At 33.2% G+C, this 22,343-nt stretch overlaps 1 protein-coding gene across 1 annotated transcript in view; it reads right to left on the reverse strand.

Annotated features, from left to right (window-relative positions):
• Positions 1 to 22,343, reverse strand: part of SPATA17 (spermatogenesis associated 17) — a 272,232-nt gene that overhangs the window by 67,474 nt on the left and 182,415 nt on the right. The window contains 2 exon segments of the mRNA XM_020982260.2: positions 12,454 to 12,602; positions 18,468 to 18,674. Coding sequence (XP_020837919.1) covers positions 12,454 to 12,602; positions 18,468 to 18,674 — 356 coding nt within the window.

Consider the following 22,343-nt stretch of genomic DNA (forward strand, 5'->3'; position numbering starts at 1 on the left):
TCACATATAAATTATCATTAAGCTGTGTGAAATTTTGAAAACTAAGGTACTTCTCACAGGATGGTTAATTGAATGGTCATGTCTATGCCCAGCTTTCTTTTATTACTACAAAACTGTAGGCAATATACCAAATTAAGTTAGAAGAAGAGTAATAGCAAAAGGGGAAGATGAAGTATTCTGCACAATGAAACCCATGCAGAAAACAATAACAGAGAGGCTAAAGAATTTAGTAAGCAAAAAAGAGACCCCATTGCTACAAATAAAAAATTTATGACAATTAAAATGAATGAAAAATCTCCAAAAGTAATAAAAATGTTAGTTCAATAACACCAACTAGTTTGCAAGAAATTAGATTTTAACAACTTACACAAATTTTCAGAGTGGTTTAGAAATTCAATAAACAATTAAAGGAAAATAAAAAGATAGACATTAAAGCTCTTAACTAACATTTAAAGGAGATAAATGAGGGAGTGGACTATTTAGAAAAGTGGAAAATCCAAAGAAGTAGATACTATAGAAAGATAGAATGGAAAAATAAGAACCCAACAAAATGTGGAGATAGAACAGATATCGTGATAATATTAAAAGATAATAAAACTAAAATTCTTCAAGTTTCTTCAAAGCAAAACAAATGATCTTGAAGACAGAGCTAGATAAAATTAATTTAGTCAGGTTCAGGTAATTAATGGAATTCACATGTAGCCATACTTAAATCAAATGCAAAGTTTATTAAATAATATATAGATCACTAATAGAATACTCTCTAATACCCAAAAGATATGCCAGACATATTCTTCACTTCACTGCTTTTCCCAGATCTCCACTTTGGTCTGGAGTTGAAAAGCAAATTTATGGATATAAGGAACTGAATGGTGGAAAGCTAATTGGTGGCCCAGAGAGCTAAATTATTTTACCTGGCTCAAGGCTCTTTGAGAACATGGTCACAATGAGGTAAATGAAAAGAGATTGTCCTGTTACCAGAGACCCTAATTTAAGGTAAAAAATTTCAAATGTTAGCATGAGCATGCCATATATAGAAAACATTATGTTTAAGTTTGAACAATCTCTTTTCTTCTGATAGTTATTCCCTTTGTACATATCATTCATGAATGTCGATACTGTACCGATAAATCTTTTTCCTTCACTCTTCCAGGGTGTCAATAAAGAAAGGTCTCAGCCTAAAGAAGGATACATCAAAGACCGTCTAAGAATGATTGGTCTCCAAATAAATAATAAAATGAAGTCTGAACATCTCATTTCAGTAAACACATAAGAACATTACCCAGAAGTATTAAGGAAATAGAGCAAAGTATACATTGATAGGATTAAAAGGCTATAATGAGAAAGGGACCCCAAATTTAAATCACTCTGTAATGTAGTCTCCAAGTTATATAGTTTCATTATCAAATAGACTTTTGTAAAAAAAAAATAACTGAGGGAAGCATATCAGCTATCAAAAACAACAGTTTGGGTTCCCAAATTTTCTCCCTTCCTCCCTCCTCACCTATGCTCATTGAAAAGGCAAGCAACTCAATATAGGTTATACACGTGCAGTTATGCAAAACACTTCCACAGTAGACATGCTGTGAAAAACTAACTCTATTCCCCTTAATCCTATCCTGCCCCCTCCCACTTATTCTATTCTTTCTTTTGACCCTGTCCCTCCTCAGATGTATTTGCTTCTGATTACCCCCTTTCCCAATCTGCCCTTCTATCATCCCCCTGCTCTCTTGTCCCCTTCCCTCCCTATTTTCCTGTAGGGTAAAACAGATTTCCATGCCCAATTGAGTGTGTATGTTATTCCCTCCTTAAGCCAACTCCTATGAGAATAAGATTTCCTCATTCCCTCCTTAAGCCAACTCCTATGATAATAAGATTCCCTCATTCCCTCTCACCTTCCCCCATTTCCCCTCCACTGCAAGAGCTTTTTCTTTTGTGTATTGGAAGTACAAAGAAGGACAAAAACAATCACTGCTCTCAAGTAGCTCACACTCTAATGGGGAAGAAACACATCAATAATGAAGTACATACAAAATAGATGCAAGATAGATGGAACAGAATAGATATAGCTATACACATATCTAGACATAGATATCTCCAGCAGAATCGATGAACTATCATTCTTTCAAAGAAAACAAGAGTCAGGGCATTTGATATGTAAATTAAACAAATATCTTAAAAAGAATGAAAAAAGTCAATGAGCATGAATAGACTAAGTGACAAATGGGTATATTTGGCTGAGAGGACTTGAGTCCTTTTGAAGCTCCTTTAGCCTGGAGGGCATTGAAAGAGCAAAGATAGGTATGTGTGTGTGTGTGTGTGTGTGTGTGTCTCTCTCTCTCTCTCTCTCTCTCTCTCTCTCTCTCTCTCTCTCTCTTTCTCTCTGCCTCTGTCTTCCCTTAGAGTGACAGACTTGTCATTCCTAGTGAAGAGAGGAGGACGGTGTCACAGAAAATGGCAAGATGACCATCCAGGATAGACCCTATTTTCCTGGTAGATGTTTGAAAATGAAGAGGATATTATTCAAAGACATAAGATGATGTGGGGGCAATAACTGAACCACACTTTTATCTGAGTTGGGCAATGAAAGGAAAGAAGGAAAGAAGGAAGGAAGGAAGGAAGGAAGGAAGGAAGGAAGGAAGGAAGGAAGGAAGGAAGGGAATAAATGTATCTGGATCTGGATCTGGGTCTCGATTTGGGGTGATTGGAAAGGGAAGAGAAGATATAGTTGATATGATAATGGCAATTGAAATTGGATTTCTTGAAGAAAAACAAACTGCTAATACATAGTGCTGATTTTTTGAGGTTAAAAATTAATAGGATTTCATGGAGGAAAAAATAAAGTTAACAACTTTAATTTTGATTATGAATTACCTAAACATACCCCAAAAATGGAATAGAATTTTATAACATATTAGAAAACAGACACCAATGTATTGTTGCATTCAAGATATAAACTTGAATGTAAATACACATAAAGAGTAAAAGGAAGGGACTTAAAAAATCTTTTTAGCAGAATTCAAAAATTTGGCATTATAGTCATGACTTTAGATAAGGCATAACTAAAAATGGATGCTATCAAGGAAGACAATAGGAAAACTACACTACGCTTAGAGACACTAAACACAATGAAAAAATGTCAATGTGTATATAACAAATAATATAGCATTGAAGTCCTAAAATAAAGACTAACTGAAACGCAAAAAAAAAAATTTAGATAGGAAGACAATAACCATAGGGGATTTTAACATGACTCTTTCAGACTTTGACAAATATAATAGAAAGATAAAGATGAAGGAAATTATAGATTTGAATGGAAGTTTGGAAAACTAGATTCAATAGGCCTTTTATGATTATACAAAGAATATAATTTCCTTTCAATATTGACAGTACTTTTCAAAAACTGATCATGTATTAATGCATAAAAAATTCATAAGTGAAGAAAGGCAGAAATATTAAATATATTCATATAAATAATAAAAATAAAATAATTGTAATCAATGAAGCAAATATGAGTAAAAGATGAAGACCCAAGTGAAAAATTATATACGGACTAATTAGTGGATCAAAGATGAATTCATAGAAACAACAAACAATTACATTAAGGAAAATAACATTCAATGTATCAAAATTTATGGTGTTAGCTAAACACATTCTTTAGAGGACAAGTCAAATCTTTAATTACTTTTATTAACAAAGGAGGAAAAGAGAAGACTAACAAATGAGCATGCAATTAAAAATAGAAAACCAACAATTAAGAATCCTAAAACAAGTATAAAATAAAATTTAAAAATCAAAGTTGAGGGGAAAATAAAATTGGATATAAAAAGATTACAAAATTGTTGTGCAAAATACTAGATAAATCATTAACTAGTGAACTAAGAAAGAGCAAAAAACAAGATGAGAAAATCAAAAGTAAGGGTATATTCATGACATGTGGAATAGAATTTTGTTTTAAATCAGAAACTACTATACCCAACTACATGCCAATAAAGCTGAAAATTTAAAGTGATTGAATATCTACAGAAATACGAAGTGCCCAAATGGATCCTAAAGAAAGTCTAAATAATCTTATTTCAAGAGGATAATTTGAGGATGTTATAAAAATAATAAAGAATAACAAAGAATAATAAAAATAATAAAGAATAACAAAGAATAAAAAAATGTGTTATAGGAGTTTATTAGTAGATTCTACCAAGTATTTTTAATAACAAACAACTGACTTTGAGGAGACAGACTTTGAATTATTCTTGTTCTGGGGCATGTTTCTCCTGTGTCAAAATAAATTTTCTTAATATTTTTAAAAAAGAAATTAGCAAATTAAATTCTTGGATTTTTAGATTCTCAGATAAATTCTTATTTAATGTTCTTTACAGGGAAGATTAAAGGTGAAAATGCTGACACAACCTTAACTCTACCTGGGTGAATAGCTCTGCTATAATTTTGCCTAAACAGGGTCTATGCACTAGCGATTCTATCTCTTGTCTTCTTGTTCCAGCTCAGATAAAACAGAATTCATCTGCCAGTCTAAAGAGGGCCATGAACAATTAGCTCCACACAAACTATACTATACCATCTGGCACATGTTTTGCAGAGCAACACTGATTTCTAATTTCCAAATTGCCTCTTAACTTCTATATTAATTTCCTACTAATATCTGATCAAAGTGTAAACACCTGAGAAAACATATATACAAGTGACTAAAATCACAGAAATTTTAAAAAAAGATTTCCACAAGGAAATCTAAGCTCATTTTCATATGTCAAAAGAGAGTGATATGGTTAATGTGAGAATTCCCATAATTACTAAATTTGAGAGGATTGTTTCCTACAACTTTTTCTACATCCCAAGAAAAGAAACAATTTCCAGACCTTTCTTCATACAGATAGCTTAAGAAGCATATCTATTTTTTAATCTACTAAAGTAGGTCTTAGGGTATCAAGGAATTATTTGCATATGACTGGGGCCTTATAATGTCTGAAGGCTCTCCAGAAAAATGAGCATGAAACTTTGATTGAAGAAAGAAAGAACCTGGAGGATTGTAGTTCCATTCTTCCTCCCCAAACCTCCCTCACCCCCATCTTCCATCAACTGCAGCACTTTGGTGAACACTGTTCAGATTGGAAATTAAGTAGGGATTCCCTCATTTTTCAGGAGAGCTAAAAATATGCTACAGTTACCTAAAGTCATAAAGAATTTCTGATACTAGCTTCCGCCTCCTCTATTAGCTTTACAATACCTAAGAGGGGCATGATGCCAGGGGACACATGGGACTGAGAGCAGAGCTTAATCTCCCTATGTTGTCCTCTCCTTTGTCCCTGTCCCAACTGCCAAATTGTATTCTGAGGTCTATGCAATCAGATTTGCCTTGGAAATCCCAGCTGAATGGGATACTGACTGAAGCTACTAATTTAAGAAATTACCTATATACCCAAATGGGCAAATTCAAATAACACTTGGTGTATAGCCATGCTATGAACTATATTTCATAATCAGGATTTTAGATGTCACCTAAGATCACTATAATTTAGGTGGAATGGCCAGGAATTACGCCCGGTATTTATTTTGACTAATAGGACTCTATCTGCAATGTCAAGGCTACTCTAAAAATGTATGATAGTCATAGTTGTGCCATTAAAAATGTTCAAATGCATAGTTATGTTAATCACATAGTTATACTGTAAACTGTTATGTTCTGATGTCAGGAAACAGAGAAGTTCATGTTCACATTTTAAAACTAGGGCTGCTTTAAAAAAAAAGTAACGGACAAAAGGAGAGCTAGTTCTTATTGCAAAGCAAAAGTGATAAAGGACTCTTTTGCAGACAAATTCTAGAAGTTCTTAATTATACACACGCTTATTATCTGCATCCCCAGTGTTATAAAGTACCAGAACTTCATTAGAAAAATTAAGCTGGAAAAATGAAGGCACCACTTTGTAAATTTCCACTGGAAATTAGCTGGGAGAGGCAGAGGAATACTGGATCAAAAGAGGGTAATCATGCTTAACTGTGCCCTAGAGCACCCGCATGTATAATACGATTTGCTCAGTAACTACCTCTCCTATTACCGCTTGTTTGGAGTATTCTGTGTTAATGGGGTTAGCTAATTTAGTATTTTAACTTAAAAAGACTCCGCTGATTAATAAATGTTGCACACTGTGCTAGTAATTAAAATAAATGGAAGAGTTACAAATAGAAGTTGAATTGTTAAGAAAACATTATCTGAAAACATATGATAATCCCTGTTTATCATAATACAGTAACAGTCCAGAAAATATGCAAATTGGTAAAGTTGCAAAGTGTTTAAAAAACTAGACCTCTCAAAAAACTTTTGAGATGTGTTAGATTCACAGGACTTTTCAGGCTCAAATATATTCTCTTTCTCTCTCTCTCTCTCTCTCTCTCTCTCTCTCTCTCTCTCTCTCTCTCTCTCTCTCCCCATATATATATATACACACACATATTTATATTCATACATATAATATATTTTAAAATAGTAGTTCTCATTATCATTTAACTATGAAAATAATACAACTTCTAAATCTTTTCCACAAAGCTTATACTATGGTAATGCAATGAATCAAATACTGTATTTAAATATTGACTGACCTATTTGAATAAGACAGGATTAAACAGGCATAAAATCACTCACCCAAATACATTTTACTAAGTGACCACTATATGCTATCTACAACATCATTAAAACATTATAATAGCATACTATATGTGTGTGTGTGCATATACATACATATGTATATGGTCAAAAGAACATTCTTGTCTCACAACATAACTATGAAGTAGGTAGTGAAAGTATTATTTTCATTTTACACAAGAGGAAACAGATAAGTTAAATGACAAGTCCAAGGTGACATGTGTAGTAATAAGTTAAACCACTTTCTAAGTCCAAAGCTCTTACCATAATGCCTCTCAGACCACTGAAAAATGCATTTTCAAAAGGATTAATAAAAGTACCATTTATTTGGGTCTAGAGTGCTTAGAAATTCTTAAAATAAAAGATATTTGTATTTAAAATATAGTATAAAGAAAATGTGGCTTGATAATGAATCTCATAGAGTGACTAACGCATTTTCTAAAAATTCCTTCAACTTGCCTTGGAACCACAAACTGACAAGTACCTGAGAATACCAATGTTCCTCAGGGATTTAGGACAAACAATTCTGATGATCTCATTTCCACCCATATCCAGAAATAGGGACTAGAACTGATGTGATTTAATTGGTACAGGAAACTAACGGCTGTGGAAAATCCCTCTACCAATACAGGTCAGCACCTTAATGTTTTCTTTACTATATCTCTTGAATCCACCTCTTCATTTCTATTTTACAAATATTTCCCTAATTCAGGCCATTATTCTTTCTTATAGACTCCCCCAGGGATATGTATTTGGCTCTGTACTGCCTAACAGTCAGTCAATAAACATATATTAAGAACCTACTATCTCCCAAGAACTTTGCTAAGCACTGGGAATGCAAAGAAAGACAAAGGAGCGCTCCTTCTCTCAAGGAGCTCACAATTTAATAAGGGAGACATCATTCAATTCAAACAATTACATACAAACAGAAAATATATTCAGGAAAATTTAGAGATAATCAACAGAGGGAAGACAACAGCATTCTTAAGAAAGACCACAAAATGCTTCTTGTAGAAGGTATAATTTTTCTAGGTGGGGCTTGAAGGAAGCAAGAGAAGCTAGGAGGTGGAGATAAGGAGGAAGAGAATACTTGTCACAAAGGATAGCCACTGAACATGTTCAATGATGGAATGCTGTGCACAGGGAACAGAAAAGAGGCCAGTGTCACTAGAGCTCAAGATTTGGGGTGGAGGGGGAAATAAGGTGTAGACTGGAAAGTTAGGGAAGGACAAATTATGAAGGGCTTTGAACAGCAAAAAAGTTTTTTAGATTTGATTGTATTTGATTCTAGAGGTGATAAGGAGACATTGGAGATAAGGTGTGTGTATAGTTGTATGTGTATCTGTGTGTGTGTGTGTGTGTGTGTGTGTGTGTGTGTGTGTGTGTGTGTGAGACATGGTCAAATTTGCACTTTAGGAAGACTGACTATAGAAGATAGAAGACTTGAGGCAGGGAGACACCAACCATTAGGCTAGAGTAATAATCCAGGCATGAGGTAATGTGTAATATTGTCACAAGTGGAGACAATAAATAACATGGATAAAGAAGGACATAATTATTTTTAAGAAGAAAATATCAAAAATAATGTATAAAATCACTTTGAGAAATGATCCTTAAACTCAGGATACATACATAGACTTTAATTTCCCTTGTCTCAAATGAGGCAATACCTCTCAATTATTAGTTATTATTATTGCTGTATTCTTAAAGACAATTAATTATTTGGAAGAGATTAAGAAGACACCACCAATCTACCCTTTCATGAGGTGGGAGATCCATGGTTATTATACATCACATATGTTTTCAGGCTTTTTTTTTTTTTGGTGAGGCAGTTGGGGTTAAGTGCCCAGAGCCACACAGCTAGTGAATGTTATGTGTCTGAGGCTGGATTTGAACTCAGGTCCTCCTGACTCCAGTGCTGGTGCTGTATCCACTGTGCCACCTACCTGCCTTCTTTTCAGACTTTTTCAATGTATCAATCAGTTGTGCTGACTTTTTTTCTCTCTAAAAAATATTACTTGTAATATGGGATCATTTTCTGGGAGGGTATGGAGGAAAGATATATGGGACACTATGGCGATGTTAGAAACTGAAAATATCAATAAAATATATAAAAATGAAAAATAATGATTTAGATGAAGATACAGGTGGTATTTTGATCAAATATTGTATGACATAAAACTGTAAGGTAGTGAACACATATTAATAACAAAGTCATGATCAATAAATAATCTTGACAGGATGAAACAATATATAGATTCTAAGATGAAATTTAATAGAGATAAACATAACTTCTTAGACTTGTTTTTTTAAATAAATATTACTAGTACAAAATGGAGGAAATATGAAAACAATTTGTTTTAAAAATCTTGGGATTTTAGTAGACTCCAAATTTAATATCAATCAATACTGCAGCCTAAAAATACCATGCAATGAGTTGTAGTGGAATCAAATCAAGAACACTGAAAGCAATGGTCTTGTTGTTCTCTGGCCCAGCCAGACTACCTTGTGGTCTTCAGGTTAAATTCTGAGCATCAAATGTTAGGAAAGACATTGATCATTCATAGAAGGGTGACTGTGATGGTATGCTATCTCAAGACCATGCCATAGGAGGATCAGCTGAAGGAAATGGGGATGTTTAACTTTGAGAAAAGGATACTTACAGAGATCATAATAGCTTTCTTCAAATATCTGAAAGGTTGTCCAGTGGAAGAGGAATTATACTTAGTCTGCTTGTCACAAGATGGCAGAACTAAAAGCAGTAGGTAGAAACTGGAGGGAAGGAGATTTTAGGGAGATGTAAGGAAAAACTTCAGAACAACTAAAGCTATCCAAAAGTGAAACGGGCTTCCATAGGAGGTAATAGTTTCCTCACTCCATGTTTATAAGGGAAAGTTGGATGACCACTTTGATGGGGGAGAGAGGCGGGGAGAAATTGTAGGCAGGATTTTTGTTCAAGGTTGTGTTGGGTTGGATGGACTTGGAAAATCTTTCCAATTCTGAGATTCTGTGAATCATGCCTGACCTCTTCCTTCTAACAGTTTTAGAATGAGATGATCTCCCTAATGCTAGACTTTCTCCTCTACAATCCAATTTGTACACTGAATAGCAAACAACAAAAAATAAATAAGCATGAATAAATTAGTTGGGGCCAGATTGTGACTGTGAATACAAGGCCAAGGAATTTCAATTTTATCATGTAAATCAAAGGCATTTAAAGATTTGAATAGGCCAGTGATATAATGAAAGGAATATTCATAATCTGGTCCTAACCAATTTATTCAGATTTATTTCTTCTTCTTATTTCTCTTTATTCAAAATTTTCTCCCCTTATTTCATTACAAAACCTCTGCTAAAACCACTCAAATCTAATTATTCTACCTGAACATGTTTTGTCATTCAGGCTTTAAAGGCTGAAATCAACTCCCTTCTTTAGAAATTCTTCATAAAACACTGGAGTCCACAGTTGTCTTCCCCTCCTCTAAACAAATAACACTTATTCTCAACCGCACACCTTCAGTAATTACTTACAATTCTATAAGATACATAGCCTTCTGAGGTCATATTAGTCTGATCAGCCATGGCCAGATACCTTGACCCCAACATAGTGATATCATTTTGGTCCTCTTTGAGAATGAAGGACAACAACCATCATATATTATTTCTTCAACTGTTCTTTAATATTTCATATATTTACAATATGTCTCTCTGACCAGACTGAAATCTCTTCAAAGACAGTCTATGGCCATGTCATATACTTCTCTGTATTTCCTACATCATCAGAGATAGCATCTTTTGTGTGCAATGTGTGCTTAATAAATATTTGTTGCTACATTGATTAATGTGACCCTGAGCAAGTCCCTTGACCTTTTTGGTGTTCAGTGTCCAGGAAAGGTCTCTTGCTACAGGTATGATTTGAGTTGAGTCATAAAGGAAGCCAGTAGGTGAAGGTGAAAAAGGACAATGTGTCAGGCATAGAGGACAGACAGTGAAAAGGCACAAAATTGAGAGATGAAGGAATGCGTGACAGGAAGAGCAAAAAAAGCCAGCCTTGCAGGGCTGTAGAGTTCCTAGAGGGGAGTAAAGTATAAGAAAATTGGAAAGATAGGAAAGAGCCATCTTGTGAGAGATTCTAAAAGCCAAAGTAATATGTGAAAAGGCCTTGAACTAGGAAGGTGGAAATGTGAATAGAAAATACTTAATGTCCTATTTTATTTTGTCCCAGGAGATAAAAGTATGTGTTGCTATGCTTCAAAAGCTAAGTAGCAAAAGAGTTCTGGAATAGTTCTGATATAAAACATCAGTGATTGGCTGGAAACCCTATGAGCAATACTCATCTTTTGAAAGCTTCAGGCCATGAGTTTATTAACTACACTTTGGAAAGTGAAAGCATTTAACAAGTATTCCCTAGAAAGTAAAAAGCGGCTCACCCTGCTTTGGGGATAGCAGTGATAGCTGACCTTCTGCTTATCCATGAAAATACCCAAAGAAATTTAGATAAATTTGTGTGTTATAATTGTTTCTGAAGAAACATCAATATTGCTGTTGTAAAAGATAATAGTCATTTCTTAGCAATATCATTTTGTTTATTTTGATGTTTTATAAGTCTTTCAAATATCACAAAATAAGAAAGATATTAGTAACCTATCACCTCAGATATTCATCACTGAATCACACATTTTTCTTCATTCACTCAACCTTAATAGAATTAATCTGGTATAATCTTTTTTTAATACATCAAACCTACCTGTGTAAAACTTTCATCTGAGAGGATTTTTAAAAATTTCTCCTTCACTCATTAAGTGAACTCAGTTATCTCTAAACTCATTTGCTGAATACTGTTGCTAATTGATACACTTCAAGTAAATGTGATAAAATGAAAAGCTTTATTGAAAATTACTTTAGATATTCACCAAATATATTTAAAATATTATTTTATGAAAAATTGTATTGATCAAGGGCATCTTCAAAAAATATATTTAGTAAAATCTGATTTTCTACATACCAGACACTAACAGAATAAAAGATGTTATAAAGACTTGCTAACTGATAAGGTGCTCTCAAATGCAATTATACCATATAGAAAAACTATTACAGGTAGAAGAAAGTGGAGGAAACAGTGATTTTTTCCCTTTTTCCTAAGGAGACAAAACACATTTTGTAATTCATTGTCATCTAGAGATGATAATAGTAACAGTAATAATAAACTCACCACAAATTTTATAATTTTTATGAACTGCAACTATCTCCAGCATCCTTAAGAGAGGCCCCTTAAAGCTCTAAGCACATGAATTGAAACTACTTCAATGAAGCTAATGAAAATAATTCAAAATTTTTACATGCCACTAGTTCCTCCGTTGTCTTCCTCAATTATGAAAGAACCAACCTCTCCTATTGCTGGTAACTCATAAAAACTATCATGTAATATCAAGTTGACCAAGCTGAAAGTTAGCTACTATAAGGAATGTTACTGAGATTTTTTTTTAAAGTATTGCAACTCTGCCTTCACTCAGTGATTAGATGAATCATCACTTTAAAAACATAGACAGATATTTCTTTTTGCCATTTAAAAGGCAATGCTCTCTGCACTTGCTTTCTTAGTTGCGAGTTAGTAATTTAGCTTTGATATCCTCACTCATCTCATCAATGACATTTGCATCCTGAAGAATGTCTTCTGCTAGAAATATCAGATGACAGTAGATTTCTTTCTCCACAAGAAGAGGTTCCTAGACTCATTAGAAAACACAAAGTATTGGAAAGCACAAGGCACCAAATTGTGCTACGAAATATTGAAAACTTACACATTGTCATTGACACGGTTTTTCCATTCCTCCCTTTTGAGTTCCTCCTGGGCCTCTTTTACTGCATTGATTGATGTGGCCACCCGCAAGGTTGGCTGCAAAGGCTTGTAGCGCTGCTGCAATACTTCAGCGATATCTCGGAAGGGCCCCTGACAGGTACAGGATAAGGTCAGTGTTTTATTGGGGTGAGTTTCTTTTAACATATTATTGATGACCAAGGATGGAGAATGTCTGGGAAGTACAACAAGTTTTTCTTCACTAAATAATTAATAAAACAATTGGCTTTTTATAGAAATAATGAAAAACATGAAGGCTTATGTACTTTCTTACAGCAATTAGGAATGTTCTTATGGCTTCAGTATGGAAGTGGCCATTTCCAAGAAAAAAAAAAAGTCTGATATAAGATGGAATTGTTGATTTCATTTAATCCCACAGTAACAAAAGGTCTTTTAATTGTTAAGTGGTTCAACTTTTGGCTTCACATGACTTTATTTTCTAATTTAAAGGGATGCTATTTGTTTTAATTGCATAAATATTTCTCTTATTTTTAATCAGTAAAGCCATTAAAAAAATTCTGAGCGTAACCTTCAAAAATCCCTCCCATAAATGGCAATAAAGCAAAAACATGTGGATTTTCCATTAGCTGAAAGCTTTAGAAGGAAACTCAAATCTTACCTTTAATTGATAATATGCAAAAATCTATCAGGATCATAATTTCTCAATAATTTTACAAATTCTTAATGGAAAAATCTATAGCTATATTGTTTAATAAATTAAATACTAATATTAACCATATCATTACACACACACACATCTATACACTCACACAGACACACACAGAGGAAAAGCCTGTACTGCATTTAAAGATGATTTATACCATATCTTATTTTAAATAGTAGTAGTAATAATAATAATTATAATAATATAATAAAAGTAGTAATTGGTACAAACCCACTTGTAGTGTAATTAGTACTACATTAAGCTCAATACAAATCAGTGGCAACTCAAGGTTTTGCAGTGTCACTAATTATATATTGTTTTCTCTCCTCTTTCTTCCTCCTCCCCTCCTGCCCCAGCATTATTGTTGTTCTGTGAGAGAAGTAGTAAAACATTCTGAAAATATGAATGGACAAATAATTCTAATCATGTTCCTTATTCTTAAAGATCTCCTTTTTAAATAGGTTATCACTAACAAGTCACAGCTGGAGTTACTGCAAGCACTGAGTGAAGACTGTGGGGCTAATAAAAAGAAATGATTCACGCCTCATTTATGTTCACTTATGTTTTACATTAATAGAAACCAATAATAGGAACCAGTTACCATAAAAGTCATGGACCGTAAATAACACAAATGGCAAATAAGTATCATCTAGTACTTTTCACAGCTGGACAGGAGGATTGCTATATTTAAAAGTAGTTAATGGATTTGTATTGGAACTTTACTTTTTAAAGATACAGGGACATGATTCCATGTCTCCTTTTAGAAGCATGGAGGAGTCAAATATCCATATGTTTGTGTTTTTACAAGGTCTTACTTTTCTTAATTCTAGAAAATATATGGGAATGTTGAATATATTTTTTGGACACCATTGACCAAGCTTTGAAAATAGAAGGAAAATAGAGAAAAGTATTCCCAAGCAGTAGGTATAACAATATTCACAAGCTATTTGTTAAGAAAATCAATGTTATTTAATTCAACAGTTGCCATATTGCTTGGAATGAGACATAAAATATAATTTTCTTTAAGGTAATTATTTAAATCACCTCAATCTAAGAGACTGACAACATAGTGAAAGGAAAAAAGTGACTATAAAGTGGTATATAATGTGTTATCAAAAGATCATGGATGTCTTGAGGACAATTAAAATATTAACACAGATTTTTTAAACGTCTCACTCATCATACATTTTGCAGTATATTTTTCTTCCACAGAAATGTGCCACTTCCTTGGCATCAACCAATGTCAAAAAGTAGTTTTCATAGTCCCTTTTTTTTTTCAAAGGGATGGGTTGGTATGTGATTAAATCTGGAGCACCCAAATACACCTTTCTTCCTTTTTAGCATTCTTATTTTAATAGAGAACCAAAGTCAAGTTTTGGGTCACCTGTTATCTATAGTCTTTGCTGCAAATAATTGTTCTATTTCTTCTATTAAATTATAGCTATTCTAATATCTTAAAGGTTTAGGTGGAAGCAGTATGCATACTCTTATTAATGTTCTTTAATGAAAAGATGACCAATTTCACTATTATCTGTACTTTTGTTAGACTGTGACTCTACTTAACACAGCAATAAAAATGATAAATCAGATATATCAGATGCATTAAAACTTTTTCTTTTATATACATTATCTTACATATATAGTTCTTAGCTATAAAATGCAAAATACCAATGTTCTTATGAGAAAACTTATGGATAGCTAATTTTTCTACTTTTAAAGAGCTATAAATTTTATCTCCTTTGAAACACTACCTGTAAGAACTAAGAACATTTTAGTTATTTAAAATGGTGTTTTAGTAACAAGAATAATTATTATAGTGTATGATATAGAGAAAAGCCAAAGTATATTATGTAAGCATTGTTATTATAAAGAAGTGAATTATGGAGAGAGAAAGTATTTGCATTACTACCACCTTCTGGTGAACAGCCCAGACTCTGAATTCTTATGAGTTTTCACTTCTAATTTCCCCCAATAACATCTTTAGAATGTACATTACAGTACAAATGCCATCTGTCTGGCAAATCCATATGTGAGAAAGATAACTAACCCAAGTGCAGAAATTCTATTCAAGTTGGTCTTTCCAAAAGCAATAAAATGACTAATAAAAATAACTTATGGACTTAAAAAGACGTGAATTGGATTCATCCAACATGTATTAAATATTTTCTATGTGCCTGGGACTGTGCTGGATACCGGGGATATAAAATTACTGCCTTCAAGGATCTTACATTATAGTCTCAATATTTTAAATGCAATAAGGTGTTATTGTTTTTGTTTTTCAAATGAACTCCATTGCTTTGTTTTTGTTTTGGGGAAGTAGTATGAGCTAGTGTATATAGAACTGGTCTCTAAGTCACAAAGACCCAGGTCCAAGTCCCATCTGTGACATACTTTGGTTGACCAAAGGCAAGTCACTTAATTTCTCAGTTCCTCTGATTTATCAATCTGCATTGATATATGGGTTTCCACACAAGGAGTTCCCCCATGCCTATGAAATCATAGGTTTAGACCAAAAAAAGTTTTCTATGAAATATGACTATAACATAATATTTTATAATCATGTTTTGTATTTAACATCTATTCAATACATATTTGTCAGATGAATCAGTGAAAGGACAAATACCAGATTAATATATCTAAATAGGTAGGATTCTTCAATGATAGACATATTTATTCTAACCATTATAATATATTACTAAACATACACATTTTGCACTTCCTCTTTTGGGACTAACTTCAGAGTAATATAAGAAAATAAGTTTCATTAGTCCTTGTGTGTCACTTCTAAATAAAAATTATATTAACCATCATCTATCAACTTATTATCTAGATGTTAACTATCATCTTGACCATCCACTTACCAGTGTTACTCTAAATGGCTTTTATTTCTAAGAAAACATCACTGTCTTCAAAAGGGTCAAGGGTCAAGATTTGTCACTTGGAAAATACTAGAATAAATATGCCAGAAATTCTAAAGACAGTTTCAAAATAGGAATTCTAAATATATCTTTATCAAAGGCATAATATGTATATAACTTCCCAATGTTATTTTGAAAGAGATTCAGTCTAATGGTCTTCTTGGATCTCTACCTCTTGCATCTCTCTTATCTTGCCAGGTATGCCCACTAATTCATGCCATGAGATCAGATCTAATCCCATGAATAAGATATTAAAAAAAAAAACTGCCATGCAGCAAGAGGATTGATTCATCCACAAATCATTCTTGTGGTTCTTCCTATTGCCACTTTGCTGACCCCATTCCCCAGGGGCTAAAGTTCTTCCCTTGAACCTTATTCACTTTCTCCATTAATACTCTAGTATCTGAGGTAGATTCTAGTACCCTAGATATCTGGTCTTAACATCGGCTATCTCAACTTTCTGGGTTTCAATCCCTGACATCTATTGCCAGACTGGACCTTAACCTATCATCAATCCTGCCCTGATACTCAGTCTTGGACTTTGCTTTGTCTTCACTTTATTTTATTTTTGTTTCACTTTTCCTTTTCCCTTTGATGAATCTTCAGGTTTTGAATATGTTTACCACAGTCATATCCCCTCCACTTATTTCTCCCTGAAATAATTGACTTGTTGATTCATCCTGATTCAGTCTAACCATATAGGCCTACCTCAACTATTGAACCTGGCTTTCTTTGCTCTGCCCTGCCATGCTCAATTCTTGGGTTTGATATTAAGGTGTATATATTCCATTATGTTGTTTAAAATCAAATGTCACATTATTTTTGAATCACATCAGAAAACCTCAATTATTCTTTAGAATATCACTTTTTAAAAACTTAAGTCAATTTTTAATATAATGAAGTTAACAAAAATATCAATAAGATTTTCTAAGTGTGCTTTCGTAATGTATTGTAACACAATGTCCAAGTTGTACCATGCTCAGATAGGACATAGGACAAATAAGATGGTTATATTGTACTTAGACTATAGCCTAGATATTGCTAAATATTGCTGATATTTGCATGAAGGTTTATCTATGACTCTAACAATGGTTAGAGTTAACAATGGTTAATGCAAAAAAACCCCCAAACCTGAGTAAGTATGTGAATTTAACCCTATCACACTATTGAAGACATTATGTACGTGGTCAAATTAGTCCTAGGAAGGGTGTGTAATATTAACTGCCATACCAATGAGTTTGGCATAGCATGTAGGGTGTTAAATACTCATTTTAAAATATTGTGCTTGATACACACGTTGCAATTGGATTAACCCAGTTATTTTTTTCCTTGAAATATGAATTCAATTGTGATAATCTGGTAATGAAATAAATAAACATGTAGTCAACTTTCCATCATCTATACCAATGGAAAGGAATAGTGGTATGGATAATTCCTAATAGCAAAGAATACAAAAACAATTCATTTGTGCCTTTAGTATTAATTTTCATATTGACAGTAAGATAAAGGTATTTCTGATATCCTGACAATTTACTTAAGATAATAATGAAGGTATATTATGAAGATCTGGCTAAGAAGAAATTTGAAATCTCTCCAGGTTCTCTTTTTTAGTTCCCTTTTTAAGTCTTACCTCTTCTCCATTCTGACCTTTTACACTATCCTATTGATCTAGAACCATAACTCTCTCCAATCTCATAATTTACTTGGTAAAGGATAAGTAATTAAGTATTTTGCATTTTTAAAATAGTTATTCTTTTAGTTAAGTCAGTGTTGGAAGGAGTTCTAGTGATAAAACTAACTTTTAATTGCAAATCTCCTTTCTTACAATTGAAAGAAGTACAGAGTTGAAAGAATAAACAAGGAATCAAAAGCTCAATAATAAAGAGCTGGAAACCATAATTACAAACAATAAATGAAATAACCTGATGACCTTCTATATTTTGGTTGTGGATTATGCCTTGTCTTGGGCCAATTCTCATGTTATCAAATTTTCACTTTTTCCTTTACTCAGATCCAAACTAAACAATATGTACATGAAGAATGGCTTTCAAAATGAGGAGTGAAATTAAGTGTAATTTGACAGAAAACATAAACTTTTTAAAAATAAATCACAGTAGGAAAAAAATACCATTCTAACAAATCTAACAAATGACTGATAGCACACTTATGCAATTTTTGATAAAACAAACAACTACTACAGCAAAATAACTTGGAAAGTCCCTTGTAAAAGTTAATCATAACATGATTCAACTTATTTGGTTTAAAATTAAGATTAGTTTATTTAAAATTAGCCAATCTTCCTAGCATGTTGCAAAGACAATGAATACTGGTGAAAATGCAAGTTAACATAATTGTTACAAAAGAACTATAAAGTACCTGGCATTGCTTCCTGTTAATGGGTGGCAAAATGTCTGATCGTGGAAAAGCACGCTTACTTGTGCAAGCGAGCCAGGAGGAAAGGTCTTCATAATCTGTCTGCTGAATTCGAGGGACTGGAGATGTCATCTGAAATGCCCTCACTTTCTGTAACTCAAACTCCATTGGATCTGGGTCTCTAAATGGTGAGTTGTATACACCTGGAATCTAAAATGGAGAATATTCTTTTAATATTGTTAAATATATTTGATCAAAGGATAACTATACATTAAGACACATGTTAAAATATAAAGTTATGTTTTAAAGCTATTTTAACCTATACTGTTTATCTGCCACTTATGGCCTACATTATATAAATTGTTACAGCCTAGAATTAGTGATATGCTGGTAAATATTTAACAACTGACTTTCTGAAGAAAAAATGTATATAAGACATACTTTTAAGCTTAACTCACTTTATCAACATTTTCTTCATTACTTTTTAAAAGTCTAGACAATCAGCAAAACAATAAATCGAGGCCTGATTTATAGCATTTGACAATTTCTGGAGTATAGATGCTAACATAAACCAATAGGGCATGCTTCTAGCACAATCTTGTCTGGAATTCTCTTCCTTTTAACATCTGCCTCTCATGACAAAATATAAACTTCTTGAGAGCAGAGATTGTTTTTTTAAAAAAAACTTCTATCTCCATTATTGAGCATGGTGCTTTGCACATGGTAGCTACTTAATAAATGCATATTTGTTGATTAAGTGTTGATACTTGTAAAACAATAGACTGGAAAAAACTCTAAACTAATCATTAGTCAGTCCTAATCACATATTGAAGATATCAAGCCATAACAAGCAAATCATAAGGTACTAGCCAGTCATGTAGTCTATTATTATGTATAACCTATAAGGATAAGCATAGTGCTGCACACATAATAGTCAATGAATGCTTGTTAATTAAGTGTTCATTGCGTACCATTATGCCTGCTATTTTAAAAAAAAAATTGAAAATAGTAATTAACTCTAACCCTCTGCAATCTGGCTCCAACCTCATCAATAAACTGAAATTGCTTCCTCCAAAGTTGCCCATGATTTCTTAATTGCCAAATCTATGGCCTTTTCTCAGTCCTCATCCTTTCTGATCTTTATGTAACCTTTGACATCAATGATCAACTTGTCCTGGATATTCTCTTTTCTTTGGAATTTTATATTACTTTCTCCCGGTGTTCCCAAACCAGGGATGTGCTGGTTTAACATGTTTAACACCCAGCTCTCAAACAAAAAAAAATACCATGACATGTTTTTATGTTTAATCTATATTAAATAAAAACAATCAACAAAATAATAAATCAAGTCATGATTTTTTAATGTTTGCTGATTCCCGATGTATAAATGTTCATGCTGAAAATTTAACAATAGGCTCTGGAAGCCAGTTTTAACTAACTCCAGATACACCCCTACCCCAAATCTCTGTGCTAGGCCTTCTCTTATTTATCTTCATGTATTTTCCTGTTTGATAATCTCATCATTTCCAATGGTTTCAATTATCTTCTCTATGAAAATGATTCTCAGATCTATCCAGACCTAACCTGGCTCAAATCACCAATTGTTTATTAGGCATCTCAAACTGGATTTCCAAAGATATCTCAAACTCAATAAATGTCCAAAGTAGAATACATTATCTTCCTTCCCCAAAGTTTTCTTCTCTTCCCAACTTTTTTATTGCTGTTAAGAGCTCCACTATCAACCCAGTGATTAAATCTCGGTAGCATCATCAACTTTTTACTGGCACTTACTCCATATATTTAATCTATTGCCAAGCACTGCCATTTCTATTTTCACTATGTTTGCTTTATTTTGCTGGGTTTTTTTTTTTTTGAAGACCAACTCTCCCTACATCAAAATGCAATAGCTATTCCCTGGCTAGTACTTACTGGCCTACGAACTTTGAACCACTCCATTTTGGACCTTCTGCTCCTTAGGCAACCTAGTGGTCCCTGCTCCTGGGGGATCATTATACTGATGACAAATTTAGCACATTCAGCTTAGCCTACCACAGCTCAGGATTCTCAACATCAAGCAATCCACCAGCCTCAGCCTCTGCAGAAGTAGGGACTACATGAATGTGAAAGAATATCTTTCAGAATCCCCTCTTCATCCACACAGTGACCACCTGGAGATAGCAATTTAACTTTATGGATGAAGTTGGAAGCCAGATTGCAGAGAGTTAAAGTTAAGTATGATTTTCAAATTTTTTTAAATAATAAGCATAATAATATGCAATGAGCACTCAATCAACAATATTCAATGACTACGATATGCTCAACACTATACTCATTACCTTATAGCCTGCTGGTTTATATGCTTATCTCAATGCTCCCCCCACTTTCCAGTCTATCCTCCACTCAATTGCCAAAGTCATTTTCCTAAAGCTCAGGTCTGAAAAATCTAATTGTCCTGGGTATAGAGAAGTTGGAACCCCTGGGGTAACTGGTACCTGGAGGAATGGAAGAACATGGACACAAGAAGGAGATTTCTAGGTAAATGTAGAAAAATAAAAAGGCCACTGAGCTTGAGGAGAAGAGCCCTACCAGAGAACAGTGTACTACTCTCTGACACCTGAAATAATTGTCATTGTTCTAATAGTGAGGCATAATGGAAAAGGAAAAATCGTGGGGGAAGTCCTACAAGGCAGTGGCAGAAATCACCTAGAAAGTAGATCCTACAATGGATATCTTGGAAGCTTCAATACCAGATCATAGAGGAGATGAATCAAAGAATGAGGGTGTAGAGTAAACAGAAAGAAAAGATGAATAATAAAGAGAGTAAAAGAAATTCTTTCTGGAAAAGGGTGCAAAAAATGAAATAAAATAGGAAGAGGACTAGCAGAAGGGGAGGAGAGGAAGATATAATCAACTTCACTAACTGAGAGGAAAAAAGTGGGGGAAGTAATATGGAACCTGATAAAAGTAGGAAAGAGAAAAAATAAACAAAACCCTAAAGGGAAGAGGATAACAAGCAAGAAAAATGGGATCAGAAGAAGGGGAAGAGAGCCACCTAAAAAAAAACTGAAGTAAAATAATTGAAGGAACATGATGCTGTGCTGACAAGCAAAAGAGTGGAAAATGTGATTTGAAAAAAAAAACTAATTTAGACACAGATGGAAGAAAGCATAATCCTAACTCATAACTTTATATGTTAATAGATTAATCCAATAAAACAAAAAAAGAATGAAAGATTGGATAAGAGAAGAAAACCCTACAATCTGTTGCTTACAATAAATGCATTAAAAAAAACCATACATAAAATAAAACTGAAGGGATGGGAGAAAATATTAGTAAGCATCAAATGAATTAAAAAAACAGGAATTGCCATCCTGCTTTCAAAGTAAAAACAAACATTCAAAAAATAAAAAGGGACAAATGAGTAAGCTATATTATGCTGAAAATAACCATGGAAAACAAACTAATATCAGTAATAAATGTATATGCTCCAAATGCCTTAGCATCATAATTCATAATGGAAACATCACTTAAACTTTAAGAAGTAAAATAGTGACAGAAGACTTCAATGTTCCTCTTTCTGTTCTTAAGAAGTCTAACAAATAGATAAACAAAAATAAATATATGTAACTGAACAAATTTTCAGAGAAACTAGAGTTAGAAACTAGAGTTATGGCATCTTCTAAATGGGACAGTAAAAGAATACACACAGCACTACATGAAACTTTCACCAAAAAATGAATGTACTAGGGTACAGAAGTATTACAAACAAATGAAAAAAGGCAGAAAGAGTAAATACTTCCTTTACAAACCATAATGCAATAACAATAAAAATTGGTTCAAGGCCTACAAAGAAAACATACAGACCTAAATGGAGACTTA

Source organism: Phascolarctos cinereus, unplaced genomic scaffold (assembly GCF_003287225.1).
Source record: "Phascolarctos cinereus isolate Bilbo 61053 unplaced genomic scaffold, phaCin_HiC Scaffold_5;HRSCAF=322, whole genome shotgun sequence".
Classification (NCBI taxonomy): Eukaryota; Metazoa; Chordata; class Mammalia; order Diprotodontia; family Phascolarctidae; genus Phascolarctos; species Phascolarctos cinereus.